This window comes from Salvia hispanica, chromosome 3, assembly GCF_029641045.1.
Source record: "Salvia hispanica isolate PSC_SH4W2 chromosome 3, Shi_PSC_v1, whole genome shotgun sequence".
Lineage (NCBI taxonomy): Eukaryota > Viridiplantae > Streptophyta > Magnoliopsida > Lamiales > Lamiaceae > Salvia > Salvia hispanica.
Window position 1 is genome coordinate 27,978,490 of NC_142694.1, and position 16,094 is coordinate 27,994,583.

The 16,094-nt window shown below is 35.8% G+C and overlaps 2 protein-coding genes and 1 long non-coding RNA gene across 3 annotated transcripts; 1 reads left to right on the forward strand and 2 right to left on the reverse strand.

Moving 5' to 3' along the window:
- The first annotated feature begins 1,339 nt into the window (after positions 1-1,339).
- LOC125191823 (uncharacterized) lies at positions 1,340-5,441 on the forward strand. Its single transcript, XM_089069429.1, has 9 exons — positions 1,340-2,043; positions 2,212-2,775; positions 2,874-2,948; positions 3,355-3,570; positions 3,667-3,992; positions 4,083-4,263; positions 4,333-4,455; positions 4,556-4,699; positions 4,966-5,441. Exons 1-9 carry the CDS (start codon positions 1,369-1,371, stop codon positions 5,392-5,394), a joined length of 2,733 nt encoding a protein of 910 aa, XP_088925555.1. The 5' UTR covers positions 1,340-1,368; the 3' UTR covers positions 5,395-5,441.
- A 714-nt stretch (positions 5,442-6,155) lies between these two features.
- LOC148930484 (protein FAR1-RELATED SEQUENCE 4-like) lies at positions 6,156-7,905 on the reverse strand. The gene is made up of 3 exons (XM_089066493.1): positions 7,182-7,905; positions 7,014-7,100; positions 6,156-6,544 (listed from the first exon to the last, which is right to left on the reverse strand). The coding sequence occupies exons 1-3, from the start codon at positions 7,903-7,905 to the stop codon at positions 6,156-6,158; spliced, it is 1,200 nt and encodes a 399-aa protein (XP_088922619.1).
- Positions 7,906-15,283: 7,378 nt separating this feature from the next.
- Positions 15,284-16,055, reverse strand: LOC148930485 (uncharacterized). The gene is made up of 2 exons (XR_016136488.1): positions 15,989-16,055; positions 15,284-15,529 (listed from the first exon to the last, which is right to left on the reverse strand). It is a non-coding gene; the product is annotated as an uncharacterized LOC148930485 (long non-coding RNA).
- Between the last annotated feature and the right edge of the window lie 39 nt (positions 16,056-16,094).

Sequence of the window (16,094 nt, forward strand, 5' to 3'; positions counted from 1 at the left end):
TTGAAAATATCAATAACTCTTACAAATCTGTCAACCAAGGATATAAAAGACATTTTAATGATGCGGTGAATCATATGCAATCCCGATTTTTCATCATTCTCTCTCCCACTATTCACATAATTAAAACCACTTTAATTCTTCTCCCTCATTCCAACCCTCTTTCTCTTCCATTATTCACGTAATTAAAACCACTTCACTTCTTCTAACTCATTCCAACCCTCTTTCTCTTCCACTATTGACGTGATTTGTGAAGCAGCAACGAAGCAGCGGCGGCAATTGCAATGAGTTCTCGTGGGCAAATACCAGTGCAACATCCGGCGGAATCCTCGAAAAGTGAGATTTTTTACATCGTTGAGTCTTTGTTGATGTTAAATTTTGTGTTGAAAACCTAGATTTTTTCTTTTCCCCTGAATTCTCTCAACACGATTTTCTGATCTCGGAGGCAAAAACAGTAGATATTCTGATTTGGTGGAAAATTTCTTATATTTTGTGTTGAAACTGCGCAAATTTTGCGCTGATACTGCTCAGTTGAATCATGTTGAATTTTGTGTTGAAATGGAGTTGAATCTTTGTGGCGATTGAATTTCATATTGAATCCTTGACACTTTGTTGATGTCCAATTTTGTGTTGAAATCACATTGAAGCTTTATGGAAATTTCGTGCTGAATGGTCGACTCTTTTGTTCTGCTGTTGTTTTTTTCCGATGAAATTGTGTTGACTGCTTTGTTCCACAACTATTGAATTTTATGTTGAAAACTTGTTGATGCTATGCTGAATCTAAAATCATTGTTGAAATCGTGTTGATTTGTGTTGAAATGGCGTTGAATTTTTGTGACTATTGAATTTCATACTGAATCTTTGATACTTTGTTGATGTCGAATTTTGTGTTGAAATGACATTGAAGCTTTGTGGAAATTTCGTGCTGAATGGTCGACTCTTTTGCTCTGTTGCGGTTTTTCCCCCCATGAAATTGTGTTAACTATTTTGTTCCGCGACTGTTTTATTTTATGTTGGAAACTTGTTGATGCTATACTGATTCTAAAATCGTTGTTGAAATCGTGTTGATTCTATGCTGATTTTAAAATCGCTATTGATTTTATGGAGGTTCTTTGTTAATTTTTTTTTTGGATTTGTGTCCATTGTCTACCCATATTTTTAGTTGATCCACGAATTTTGTTATGATTTTGTTATAAAAAACATACTTATGTTGCTTATTTTCATTCTGCTGATTTTGTGTTAAATTTGGAATGTTGAGATTTTGAGGATGTGATGAATTTGGTTTGTTTCCATATTGGAATCTGTGTTGATTTTGTGAAAATGGTTCTTTTTGCAGGAAAGTCAAAATCTGTTGAAGAGGGTGGAACAAATATGAGAAAAACTCTTCAACAGATGGTGCGGTGTCAAGACAATCAGGGCAATATTCCAACAACCACGACAAACCATACGACCAAAAAATTGTTGAAGATTAAAAGAACAACTAAGTTCTTTTTGAGCAATCTTAGTTCGCTCACAGATATGCAGAAGGCAGCAGTTAGAGAACTAGGATTTGGAGCTCTTTTAGACTACTATAAAGTAGGTTCTGTGCCTACAACTTTAGCCTTTTGGTTATTGGAAAATTTTGACCATCTCAGGTGCACTCTCAAATTGCCAACTGGTGATGAAATTCTTATTGAAGATAAGGATGTCGAACTCGTGTTGGGTTTTCCTAGAGGGGAAATTGAATTTAATAGAAGTGATCGAATGACCGGGATCAATTATTTGAAGAATGTACCTTTCGAGGAGGAAGTAGATATTCTATATACAACAACAAAGGTGTTGGAAAAAGTTTTGAAAAAAGACGCAGAGGGTGGTGTGTGGTTCAGAAAAATCTTCTTAATGCTGATGGAGACTGCGTTGATCGAGACATCAGCATGTGGATACGTGAAGCCAATAATTGTGGAGGTGATTGATGATTTGGCCAATATAAAGACGTATAACTGGTGTCAATATCTGCTGGATAACCTTACGAGGACGCATAAGCTGTGGTCCAAAAACAAGTCAAAGGTTTTTAGCGGGCCAATTGTGTTCCTTGTAGTATGTTTTTTTGGTTTGCTGAAATTTTATTGAATTATTACTGAAATTGTATTGCTAAAGAGTGGTTGATAATCTGCTGCTGTTAGGATACTATTGTTGTTTGATTATGTTCTAACACTATCATTTGTCTTTATGCAGATTTTATATGTAGACAGAGTTGTACACAGCAAAAGACGTGTGCATCGTGCTATTCCAAGGATGAAGGGTTGGACGGACTTACTATTGAAAAAGCGTGAAGAGAATGAAGGCCAAGAGAAGGATTTCGGTCTTGGCCGTGTTGCTGGGCAATATGAGCCGCATGAAGTGGACAGTACAATTAGGTCAAGAGTTGTGGATAGTGTTGCTGGTACTGATAAGCAAGCTGATGGTGATGTTGATAGCATGAAGGGTGTCTGGGATGCAACAAAGTATATAGGCGATGGACTGAAGATGCTTGCAACAGAGTTAAACAAAGCTGGTCCCGAACTTAAGAAGAAGGACTACTTTAAAATTACATGTGACACCCTTAGAAAAGCATTTAGGCTGGATAACATTGAATTTGATCCTGTTGGATCAATGACGCAATCTAAGTCTGCCAATGATTCTGAATCAGAAGAATGGGCACAGTCCCTCAAATCACTGATTGAAGCTGCAGACCATATGGAGATGCTAGAGAACAAAGACGAGTTTCCAAGCTTCAGCCTTGGTTTCGAATCTGATCAAGTTAAGCACGAGTTTTACATGTTTAACCTTTACAATGCACTTTCCTATTGCAGTATATTGTTACTTGAATGACTGCTATTATAATTGCTACTTTGTAGGAGGATGTCATGGGTTATAGAGGTGGTGCTGCTCAGCAAAATGCAAACACGATGGACATTCTGGATGATGAAGAGGTATGCTGACAGTATGTGACTTCAATTTAATTGGGTTAAAAGATTTCTAACTCACCAACGATGTAGATGTTGGACTTGTTGACATTACTGACACAGTGTATTGAAATTTATTGATTTGGTGTTGCTTTCCATTTGATATGTTGATGATGATGTGTTGATGATATTGTGTTGATGTCTGTATACATGAGTATTGAAATTTATTGATTTTGTGTTGCTTTCCAGTTGATATGAAATTTATTGATTTTGTGTTGCTTTCCGGTTGATATGTTGATGATGTTGTGTTGATGATATTGTGTTGATGTCTGTAGACATGAGTATTGAAATTTATTGATTTTGTGTTGCTTTCCAGTTGATATGTTGATGATGTTGTGTTGATGAAGTCTGTAAACTTTTTCCTCGGTTGTAGGGTGGGGTGTCAGACTTTGACATAAGAGAGCCAGCTGATCTGTGTTTCAGCGGCGAGGAATCTGAAAGAGCTGATGTAAACCTAGATAACATTGATGGATTTGGTGAAGATGTTTCCCGATTTAATGCAGCTCATGATGTCAACCTAAATTCAGATGTTACTCCCGAAAATGCTATGCAAATAGCAGGTTCCATAGCTCGGGCAGTTGCTTCAGAGGTAGGTCTGAAATATTGTACCAAACATTGTTGACAGAGAATTGCTATTATTCCCTTGTTATTAACATGACATGACTAAAAACTTATTGTTTTACAGCACGACGACGATGTCATAGCCTACTGCTCTGCCTTGGAAGCAGTGTTGGATCTTGGAGATGCTGCCTTCAATACACCTGCCACAGAGACTGCAACTGATGCTGGTCTACCAACTGAGGAGCATAAAGAAGGGGCTCCTCATGAGGAAAGCACACATGCTGACATCCAACTAGGTCCATCAAGGACACTCAGGTCGCTTACAGAAAGACGGGTGTGTGCAGCTCTATGCTCGCCATTCAACATGCGTGCCATTCGTATCAGCACCACTTGGAACAAAGAAGAGAGGGATTGTTACCAGTTTTTACTTGTAACACCAAGGATATGGATGTAAGAACAAAGTGTTTTTATACTAAAATGATATAGTTTGGTTGAAAAAAGACACAAAATTCAAGCTTATAGCTTATGTTTTAATTGCAGGTCTCAAATTATCTATGAGGACGCTGCTGTAGAAGCATCGAAAATGAAATTCACCTCATTGAAGCCACATGAACATGTTGACGCTGCAGTTGTTGATGTATGGGCGTCGTACTTGAATGCAATGGAGATATACAAGTCGTCAGAAGCCCCCTCCAGATTGTTTTTGTTCACTACTAGCACAGTAAGTGTATGTGATACAAGGATATGATCTGTGAGATATATTTTACTAATGTTTTATTTGTGACTGCAGTCATACAATGTGGTTGAACGTCGAAATGAATGGGAGGAGGCTAAAGCTGTGGAAGCATTCTGCAAGGAAATAGATTCTCAATTCAAAAATATTGAAACTTTTGACTGGACCAAATATGATTTGGTAATTCGTCTTTAAATATGAACTATCAGTAGGTTGTTTTCCCAAAATTCATCTTTTTACTGCAAATTGGTTATTAAAATATTTGAATTGTTTTCAACAGGTTTTTTTCCCAATATGGTCTCCCACTCACTACTATTTGGTATGCTTTTCAATGAATACTGGAATTGCAAATGTCATTGACAACACAGTGCTCAATACCAGTGTTCGATATATGTCAAAATACAGTACAACCTTGAATGTACTGGTAAGTAAAGCTGAACAGATTGCACTAGATATTCTTCTGTAGTAATATTGATATTAGATCCGTACGTAAACTTGTCTCGTTGAATATTTGTTGATATGTTGTTGACTTTTGGTTGGTATCATGAACAAGTGTTGATAATATGTTGAAGTCTTACTGAAACATGTAATTTTTTGTCCATTATGGATATTCGAGTACTGTTTTCTGGAATCTCTAAAAAAATGTGTATATTCTTACTAACTGATTTACTGTTGATGTTGTATCTGTAGAGGGAATTTTTTGTTCGCTATCTCCTAACCAAGGGCCTCAAACACCTTGCTAAAGTGATAAGTAAAGAACGAGGAATCCGGCTGCTGGACTTGCCATGGAAAACAACTGACAAAGACAAAGACTCTGCGGTCTTCCTGATGAGACATATGGAGACATATATGGGTACGCCTATCAATTTATGGAATACTGGTCTTCAAGGAGTTAGTGTCAGAACATTACAGATTTTGAGGGGGCGCTATTGCAAGGCAATGCTTCTTTCGGAATTCAACAGAGTCAGCGTCCGATTCAAACAGTTCATGAATAGTTACATCAACGTGACTCCTACTTTTAGAACAGATTTCACGAAGCACGTCAATGGTTTGTTGAGCAAAGATCCCAGCAAAATGCCCAACAAGGAGCCGGCAAAGAAGAAAAGAAAGTGTGTTTGATTTCTTTTTGGGAAAGTTTGTGATTTTTTTTGCATGTTCAAGCAACAGAATGGTTATTATTAATTAGTTTAGTTGTTGAAACAATTTGGTTTGTTTATGACATTTTTTTTAATACATTACTTTGTTTTGATTTGAACAGGTTCTTTTTTTCAACATCGCTCTTATATAAATTCAAAACATTAGGAATGCACTTTTACATGAACATTGTTCTGTTCATTTCAAATTGCTTACATTTTTTGTCTTCATTCTCTTATAAGAATGTCCTACAAATATCTTGAATTATTATTGACATATGTTTGTCGACTGTTGTTGGAAATATGGAACAGAGAACAACAATTAAAAGAAGGGAAACCTGCTTATCAAATAGTTGACAATTTCAACAAAGCAATTGAAATAAGGAAGACGGTTAGCAAAAATTTGAATAATAGTATTAGTGTTTCGTTCATTTCAAATTGATTATATTTTGTGTCTTTAGTCTCTTATAAGAACTTCCTAAAAATATCTTGAACTTTTATTGACAAATATTTGTCCATAGTTGGTGGAAATATTGAACAGACAATAGCAAATAAAACAACGAAAACCTGCTTATCAAATAGTTAAAAATCTGAGCCATTGTTGAAATGTAGTTGCCAGTCTAGTGGAATGTAAACATAAAAAAAATTAAACTCCACAACAAAAGTGTTTTGTAAAATTTTTTGAAGAAAGACGCAGAGGGAGGTGTGTGGTTAAGAAAAATCTTCTTAATGCTGATGGAAACTCCACTACTTTTTGGCTTTATCTTTTTCCCTTCCGCAATTTCTTGAATCATGATGACCAAATTCTCCACATTTTTTACATTGTCGACAAGGCCTTTGTTGTTCCCTCAAAGCCTTCTCTTTATGTGACACAATTCTGCCGCCGCTTCCTGAACCCTTCGTCTTCACCACAGCAGGAGGGTGCACAGTTACAACATTAGGTCGAGAAGATCCGTACAGATTCTCAAATCTCTGTTCTTTATCCATCGATGAGAAAGTACCATTGAATAGTTTTTCCCCTAGGGCCTCCATACCGTCAAACAATGCAGCAATGTCATCGTCGTTGTTTTGTGCGCGGTGAAATAAACGAAAATACAATGAGTGCAGTTTTGTTGCAACAACTCTTCTGTTATCAACTTGAGACGTTGTATAAGCACAAAATGTCAAGCATACAACATACAATCATACTATATGCTTACAATGTCAACACAGAATCAACACATATCAAGTCAACGCATGATCAACATCATAGCAACTGAATATCAATACAGGTTCAACTCTTCTTGTATAAACTTGAGACGATGTATAAGCACAAAATATCAAGTGTGCAACAAACAATCATACTATACAATTACAATGTCAACACATGATCAACAAATATCATGTCAACGCATGATCAACGTAATAGCAAACGAATATCAATACAGGTTCAACAAAAAATCATCAGAACGATACTAAATTATCAACAAATAGCAACACAGCGGCAACGTAGGAACAACAAAAAGCATTTAAAAATCAATGTAGAATCAACAACCAATCATACAAATAATACACCAAAGCCTATACCAGCGACAAAAATCATCAGAATTGAAATAAAGTGCAAACCTGCAGTAAGCGCTGACTCCTCATTAGGATCACTATGGACTTCCTTTAACAACGAGGTCTTCAGCCACCTTGTACCAAGGTATCTGTCTGGTATTAATTTTAGGTCGTGGTTTTTGAAAACCCAAAAAAAGTGGCTACACAGTATTCCACGCCGCAGAAACAACTTGCAATCGCACTCATATGATTCAGTTCCAACCTCATGACGAACAACACATTTGTTGCGGTGGCTATCAATCAATGTGTATATCTCGTAATTATCTGTAACATCACATTGTTTCATACGACACCTTCGATGTCCCTCAACGATTTCATCTTGTACTTGCTGAAAAATACGATCAGTGTACATAGATGCGGCGTGTTTCTCAAATAATAACTCCGTTGACATAATTGGAACTTTGGAGGAATCAACAAAATCAAGTTTTTCTGTTAGGTTCCGTTGCGAATCCAATCCATTGTTGTACTGCATTATAAAGTCAGCAAGATTGTAGTACGGCTTGGTGTACCTTTTGAAGAAGCTATTCTCAGACTCAGAGAATGACGTTGTCTTCAACAATGACCCCATTGGGAAGTCTCTAAAATAAGCTGGTATCCAATATTCTCTTTGCTCAAACATAGTTTTGAACCAAGATTCATCTTGTAAGCCATATTGATCCATAATGGCCAGCCATGTTTCTTCAAATTGCTCCGGTTCTAATAATTCCGACCACACACAAGAATCCAAATCCTTCTTCAAATCATCATTAGCAAGTATTCTTTTGGGTACCTTGTCAGACAGTTTTAGCATTATGTGCCACATGCACCAACGGTGTCTGGTACCACTTAGCACACGTTCTATAGCAAGCTTCATCCCCCAATCCTGATCAGTTATCATCAACTTAGGAGCGACACCCATGCATTCTACAAATTCCCTCAACAACCAAGAGAAAGAGTCTGCACCTTCATTTGACACAAATCCGGCCCCAAATGCTACTGGACATCCGTGGTTGTCTTTCCCCGTGAATGGACCAAACACCATGCAGTACCTAATCATTTGTTGAAAAATGTGAGAAACTACATATACTTTTCATTAGAAAATAGCATCAACTCAATATCAACAACTAGTAATACCTATTTGTAGAATATGTGGTATCAAATGATACAACGTCACCAAACATCTTGTAGTTCTTCCTGGACACAACATCGCACCAGAAAAGACTAAGTAACTTGCCATCACTAGCTTGTTGAAATTTGTAATGAAACCCGTCGCAGCTAGCCTTCTTCTCCTCCATTTGATTTAAAATCAACTGGACATCAACGTCTTTCATTTGCTGCAATATGTCACGTGTACCATTACGTATGTCAGTGACGGTGCAGCCAACAGAATCGTATCCACCCATGAACTCCTTTAACAAGTTGAAAGTCGCTGTAGGCCCAATATTCGCCTTTGCACAATCCTGCATGAATTTGTAATGAATGTCCCCAAGCTTACGGTTGGATTTCATGTATCGAACATGCTTCTTGTCAATCATCTCGTGATTGTGGTTTTCTATGAAATTGCTAATAACATATCTTGCATTACCAGAAATGACTACGTACTTCAAGGTAAGTCTCGCACTGCAGAGACATCTGCTAGAATGTCGTCTACGCTTGATTGCACTACCCTCTGGCAACGTGACCTCATTTTCGTTGTCAGATAATAATTCACCTTGTCTGCTACATACAAGGGTCTGCCATGTTTTGACACCATTTGACAATTTGAAACCAAATTTACGGGTATCAAACCTACAGACATAGCATATTCTTCATAAAAGGAAACGCCATCTTCTACTGATTCAAAAAGCTTGCCGACATAAGGCTTCAAGTCAGATCTACATTGTGGAATGATTGAGACTGTTACACAAAGCAGCCTAATGTCAACAGAGAGTAAAAAAAAATGAACTCAATGAACATCAATACAGAATCAACAAAAATGTCAACGTAGTGTCAACATAGAATCAACCTCTTGAAACGGCATATCAACTAAAATAGCATAACATTTCAACACAGGTTCAACAGACAAGAATATCAACACATGATCAGCAAAAATCATGTCAACGCATGATCAATATAATAGCAAACACGAACGAAAACCAAAATTCTGGAAATGAAAAATCTTCAACACATGAAAAACACTTCAACACTTCAACAAGCAGAAATTATGAATCACGAATGATTCAAACTACGACTTACTAAAAGCAAACATCCGGAAATGAAAAATCAAAATTCAATTGAACACAGATTACGCCAAATGAAATTACCTTTATCAACGTCAGAACCCTCCATATAATATAAACTGTTTTGACACAGATTTCGCAAAATGATTTTATGCAATATGTGATTCGGCCGGATCGGAGTATTATGCAATATGAGATTCAGCCGGTTATTACTCTGATGCTGAACAGACGAAGATGTAAATATTTGCAGATTAGAAAGTGGGAGATTAACAGCGATGAGAATAATTGCGGTTTGTAAATTGGGAGATTAATTAGGAAAGCATAAACCGCTGACCAAATTAAGTTACAAAAGTACCCTCTATTGATAAAATATATACTTTTGTTGACATAGGAATTGAACGATATATTAACCACAGATCTGACAAAATTAGCGGCTGGGATAATAGTTTTCAGTTTTCATTATATATATGGTTTTCATTTGATCACACATATATAGGAATGTGATCAAATGAAAACTCGAAATATGGTACAAACTCAAAACTATAATCTGGACCATTGAAAAATGTCAACAGATCACAAAAAAACATCAATAGGAAAATGTCAACAGAATTTCAACGGTAGTCAATGATTGATGTTTTGTTGATATTGTATTGATACTGTGTTGACATTAAAATCTTGAAATTTTACACTGTGTTGATATTGTATTGAAACTGTGTTGAAGCCGTGTTGAGGAGTTTTGAGTTTGTACAATATATAAGTTTGCATTTTATCACTACCCTATATATATATATATATATATATATATATATATATATATATAGGATCATGATCAATTGAGATTATTTAGGCTAATTGAGAAATGAGATGCAATATCAACCACTCATTTTTATTAAATGAGTGGTCCAGATTTTGCCACACAATAAATATTTTTAGATTAATTTAATATGAAAGGGCAGAATAGTAATTTTAACAAAAACAACAAAAATTGAAGAAGAAGCGGCTCGTCAGTTCCTCTCCGCCAACGAAGAGGAAGAGGGGAAACCAATTGCAAAATCGTTCTGGCAATTCCGGCGCAGCAGCAAGCGTCAACTGCGATCAATTTCCACTCATTGTGGAAACCATCTGCTTTTCCCACAGCTTTTTTTTTTTCCTATTTATATCAGTAATATTTTCATGAATCTAAGGAATTTCAGCTCAATCCATATGTAGTTATTGTACAAATTTTGCGAGAGGTAACAGAAAACTAATCTTTTTGTTTTATAATCCGAGTATTAAATGCAATTTTTGGTGGCGATTTTGGTTGTTTTTTTGAGGAATCATTGAATTACGCATTCGTATTTGATGAATTATGATAGTTTGCTCTTTTTCTAGATTGAGTTTTGCTACGCTGATTGATTTCCTAATTCGTTGAAAATTTATGTTGTGTAATGTGGTGGTGTTCAGAACTCAGTTGCTGTGATGATAGAATGCAATTTGTAATTTGTTGCTCATTACTTGTTTGATGAAAAGCCTTTTAGAATTCTGATATTATATTGTTCTGAGGTTGGTCATTGTTCTGAGCTCCGAAGCTGTCAAAGAAGTTCAGTGAGAGTTTCGTGAAGGAGGGGGGGCAAGCGTCGACGTCAATTGGATTAAACTCAAGTAAGCAAGCCGTTCCGGAAGATATAGGGGAGAATTTTGCAGGTGGTGTTTCTGATTCAATTGATTTGTTGACCTTTTATTGTGCTATGATTTTGTTGCATTAATCCAAAATTGTGGAAAATTTTTAGTGTAATCATGTGTTAGAATTGAATTCAGATTTGTTTCTGTGAATCATTTGTTTTTATTTGAAGAAAATTGCATTATTTGAAAAAAAAATGTTGATTATTTTGTAATCTATTTGCAATCTCAAGAATGTTGATTATTAGGATGGAGTAAATGTAGATCTATTGACATTTAGCTATTGACATGCTGTTGACATTTGATGTCAACTACACGTATAATGTCAAGTATGGATTGAATTGAAAATTTTAGTGTGATTGTGTGAGTGTGTGTGTTCAAGAACTGATGTTTTAGTATGGATTGAATTGAAATTGTTTTTCTTGGATAGGTTTAGGGGTAAAGGAGCTGATGCTTTGTAGCTTCTTCTAGCAAATAGCTTTTCTGTCTGAATTTGTAGAACATTATTGTGGCAGGTATTAATTCCAAATTTCCTCCCTTAAATAAATGATAAATGAAATTTTGCTTGATGTGTTGAAGGCGATGATTAAGCTGAGTATTCCAGCAGAAGCAGGGCATTACGGTGTTCTGATTGAGAATTGTTGCTAGGCTGGTCAATATGATAGAGGTGTGAAGATGCTTGACCAGCTCATTAAGAAGGATATCATATTATAAGGCCTCAGACTACTTTGCATATGGAACCGAGTGCTTACATGATGAAAGGTCAAAAATTTTCTTCACTTGAGGTGGAAGCTTGTGCACTGGAGTTCAGGAGCACGTGAACATGTACGCGCCACTTAGAGTGACGAATTTGAGCGCCAAGAGTAGTTGATGCTTCATATGTCTCTGATTCAAGCTTCGTGGCTGTGAAATTGAACGATTTTGCTTTTGATTCGGAAATGTGAGATTGTTGGAAAGTTCTAGATTTATTGTTGATAAGCTATTGACATTTAATATGCAGGCTATTGACATGTGTTGTATGATCATGATGCCGGAACTTGTGTCAAATAAAAAAATTAAGATAAAATAGTTGTTAGATTTTAACTGCAAGAATTGTTTTTGAGTTGTTGACACTGTATAGAAGTTGTTGACAAGCTGTTAACATTTGATATATAAGTTGTTGACATTTTGCTATAAGTTGTTGACCGAGAAATCGTTGATTGCATGAATGGAAGTCGTCGTCGGTGAAAGCTAAGTTGTTGACATTTGATATTCTGGCATTTGATATTCTGGCTATTGATATGTGAATTATAAGTGTTATTTTTTAGTTGTTGACATTTTAATACGAGTTGTTGACATTTGATATTCCACCATTTTAGAAATGAAATGACGATAATACCCCCTAGTTGACATAATCATGTCAACTATACACATATAATGTCAACTATAAGTTGTTGACATTTGATGCAGCCACTCATTCACAATTTTTGCGCGATGTCAACAGCGTGTAGTTTATGTCAACTAGGGGTATTATCGTCAATAGCTTGCATCAAATGTTAACAACTTATAGTTGACATTATATGTGTATAGTTGACATAATCCACAACATTTTCGAAATGTCAACCGCAAGTAGATTATGACACCGGATTGAGTTTTGCTACGCTGATTGATTTCCTAATTCGTTGAAAATTTATGTTGTGTAATGCGGTGGTGTCCAGAACTCAGTTGTTGTGGTGTAATACAAGTTGGAGTCAGGTTTCCTTCCGTGCTCCTCGCTGATGCGGTCGTCCAGACTGCCCCAATCCTGCCTGGAGGGGTAATTACAAATACAATTCATGTTTTTAAGGTTAATTACAATTAAAAATCATGTCAACTATATATACTAGACGTGTCAACAACTAATATAATTATGTCAACTATGATGCACATCGTGTCAACGGCACATACAAGTCATGTCAACTACGGTACATATCGTGTCAACTACACATACAAGTCATGTCAACTATGTTACATACTATGTCAACTACACGTACAAGCCATGTCAACTACTCATAGAAAACATGTGAACAACAATTATAAGTCATGTCAACTACACGTACAAGCCATGTCAACAACAATCAGAGTTGTTTTTTATTAGTTGTTAACGTATACTACAAGTTATTGACATTTTCTTATTAGTTGGTGATATTTGATTTTGCTCTCTATTGACATCTATTGTATGATTTTCTTTTTAATTATAATATTTGTTTTCCGAGTTGTTGACACTTTATACAAGCTGTTGACATTTGGTTATAGGTTGTTGACATTTCAATATAATTTGTTGAACTGATTAACATTTGATATAACTGATAAGTTCAAAAGTCAGAATCCACAATAATAGTTTTAAAACCCATCCAAAAAATAAGTTAACATCAGACATTAAAATCACTTTTTGTTCACTTCTTATTTCTACGACTAAACAACTCCTTGTACTTGTTTAGCTCAAGCAATTTGTCCATGTTTGCTTCTATCCAATCATGAGCCAGTTGTAACATCGCTGCAACCTCTAGTTATTGTAAATTGATGCAATCATCGTGTAGCAATACATTTGTCACCATATCTGATGGGAGTAGGTTCTGAGATGAAGACCCAACTCCACTGTCATCTACATCAAGACTTTGTTCTTCATTCCCTTGCTGATGCTCCTCATTATGAATGTATCTCTTCTTTATACGTCCTAAACCAAAAACTTCTGCATTGGTCTCTCTATCTTCTCTAGCCTGAAGATGCTCACTTTTCCATCCTTTCATTAATGGAAATGTGGGAGAAACAGAACGCTTGTCTTGTGTAACTCTGTCTAAGTAACAGAGTTGCATATGTTAAAAAATGCATGTCAATTACTAGTGTGTAGTGTCAACTCAATACACAAGCCACTTAAATAACTAATACAACTTATGTCAACTATAGTACAAGCTATATCAACTACACATACAACTCAATATAATCATGTTAACGGTTAATAATCTGTAATACAAAATGTAAAACATACCATAAGGAAGGGAAGTGGTCCTGCAAAGGCGTTCTTCTCTGTCTTCGACCAATTTCTCATTGCAAACTTGAGCACAAACATTGTATATGATTAACAGTTGATATTTCTCACGTTATCCAGATCATCAATTATCCCTCCAATCTTAGAATTTATCATTCTACATGTTGATTGCTCAATCAATGCTGATTCTAATAGGACCAAGAACATTCTCTTGAACTGTGTTCCTCCTTGAAGATCTGCTAACATAAGTTGTTCAACAGCTTTATGGTTCACGTTTTCTGATTTCGTATTACATTGTCCTGCTATCTCCTCATGAAAGGTGCATTACTTTTTCCACTTATCTCTGGAGTAAGTAATGTCACCCCTTGGAAATCTGTATACAAGCTCCACATCCTTTTCAGTGATATGAATTTTTTTTCTCATTATAAAGCTTTATCTTGCACTTTTTTTCATCAAAACTTTTTAATAATGAGAATGCTAACCTACTAGGAATGTAATCAATGTTGAAATGTAGGACACTCTCAAAACCCAACTCCTTCACAACATTAATCTGTTCCTAATTCAGTTTGCTTATTGTATCAACAAAAAACAACGGCTTCCTTTTCACTAGAAGCCTTTGAGATAAATTTTCAGCAATCTCAATCAGTTTTTCATCCTTTACCCTTTTCTTTTGTTTTTTTTCAATAATCATTAACTCTTTCGGAGATAGTGAAGTACTCATTTTTCGCTTTGATATTTTTCTGTTATTGGTTTAAAATCAAACATAATAAATCTATATCAATTATACACAATATCATGACAATAACAAGTATACTTTGTTGACAGCAAGTGCATGTATATTACTAAAATTACGTCAATAGATATACCAAGCACAATTAACAGAAGTTCAGACATTAAGTATACTCTGTCATGAACAGGTATATCCCATATATAGCAAGAACAATTATCTTATTACTATTATGTTAATAGTTAAAGTTTATAATACTGACATACCCTGTTGATATTTATAAAGTTCATGGCAAGCATACCCTGTTCACATAAATATGACTATGTCAACAACTATTCAAACAAACACACAATATGCCAATAGCTATTGATATACTACTACAACCATACATATGTTTTCTACAGCCATCCTAACAGCCATTCAAATAAGCATACACTATGTCAAACAAGCATACACTATGTCAATATAATTATGTCAACACCTATTCAAACAAACATACACTATGTCAATAGCTATTGACATACTACTACAGCCATACATATGTTTTCTACAACCATCCTAACAGCCATTCAAACAAGCATACACTTTGTCAAACAAGCATACACTATGTCAATATAATTATGTCACGACCACAACTCCCTAGTGCTAGTGAGCGTAGCTGTTTCGCGACTAAACAATTCTCAAAAATCAAGGGACAATGTAAAAAGGGTGAAATCACTCAAATCAAAAGTATCAAAGGCATATGGGTACATAGTCGAAACGTGTTCAGAGTATCAAGACTAAGTTCATAGCTTTCTAGCACATAATTCTAGTTTTGCAGCGGAAGAGTCCAAGACAAAATAGCACGTATGAAGACATGCTACTTTGGGCTACCTAACTTCTTATTTAAAAAGCCTGTCCCAACACCTTCGCCTGCTCGTCCACGTTCAACCTGCACATTTGAAAATAACATGCAGGGCTGAGTATTGGATATACTCAGTGGGCACATTGCCAAAAATAGTTCTATATTTAATTGTCAATGCCACAGTTGAGTGATCACGGGGTTTTTCTTAAAAGACCCGAGTCACTAAAATACTTTTCCTTTAGTAAAGATTTGATTGCGCAATCACGTAACATAGATATACCATATCTGAACCTTGTGTGAACCGGGAATGTGGCCACATTCCACGACGGTCACTGGACCGGCCAACCCCTTTTGTTAGCTCACGGTCCCCTTATGTGTACACTAGTCCGAGTAGGGTTTGCGGTCCTACTGGGACCCGAATTCGATTTAACTTGAATTGGCATAGCCAAGCAGATAGGTAATCATAAAACAAAACATGGCATGACAACATACTTGAGCAAAGAATCACATTTTCATACTAAAAACACGTTTTAAAAGAATGCCCACCTCAAAAGCTAAAGCCCCCTCCGAAATTTCCTTAATTTGGTCTTAGATGACGTTCGAAGACGTCCCTTTAGAAGATAAAAAGATACTTAATTAGATTTTTGAGATA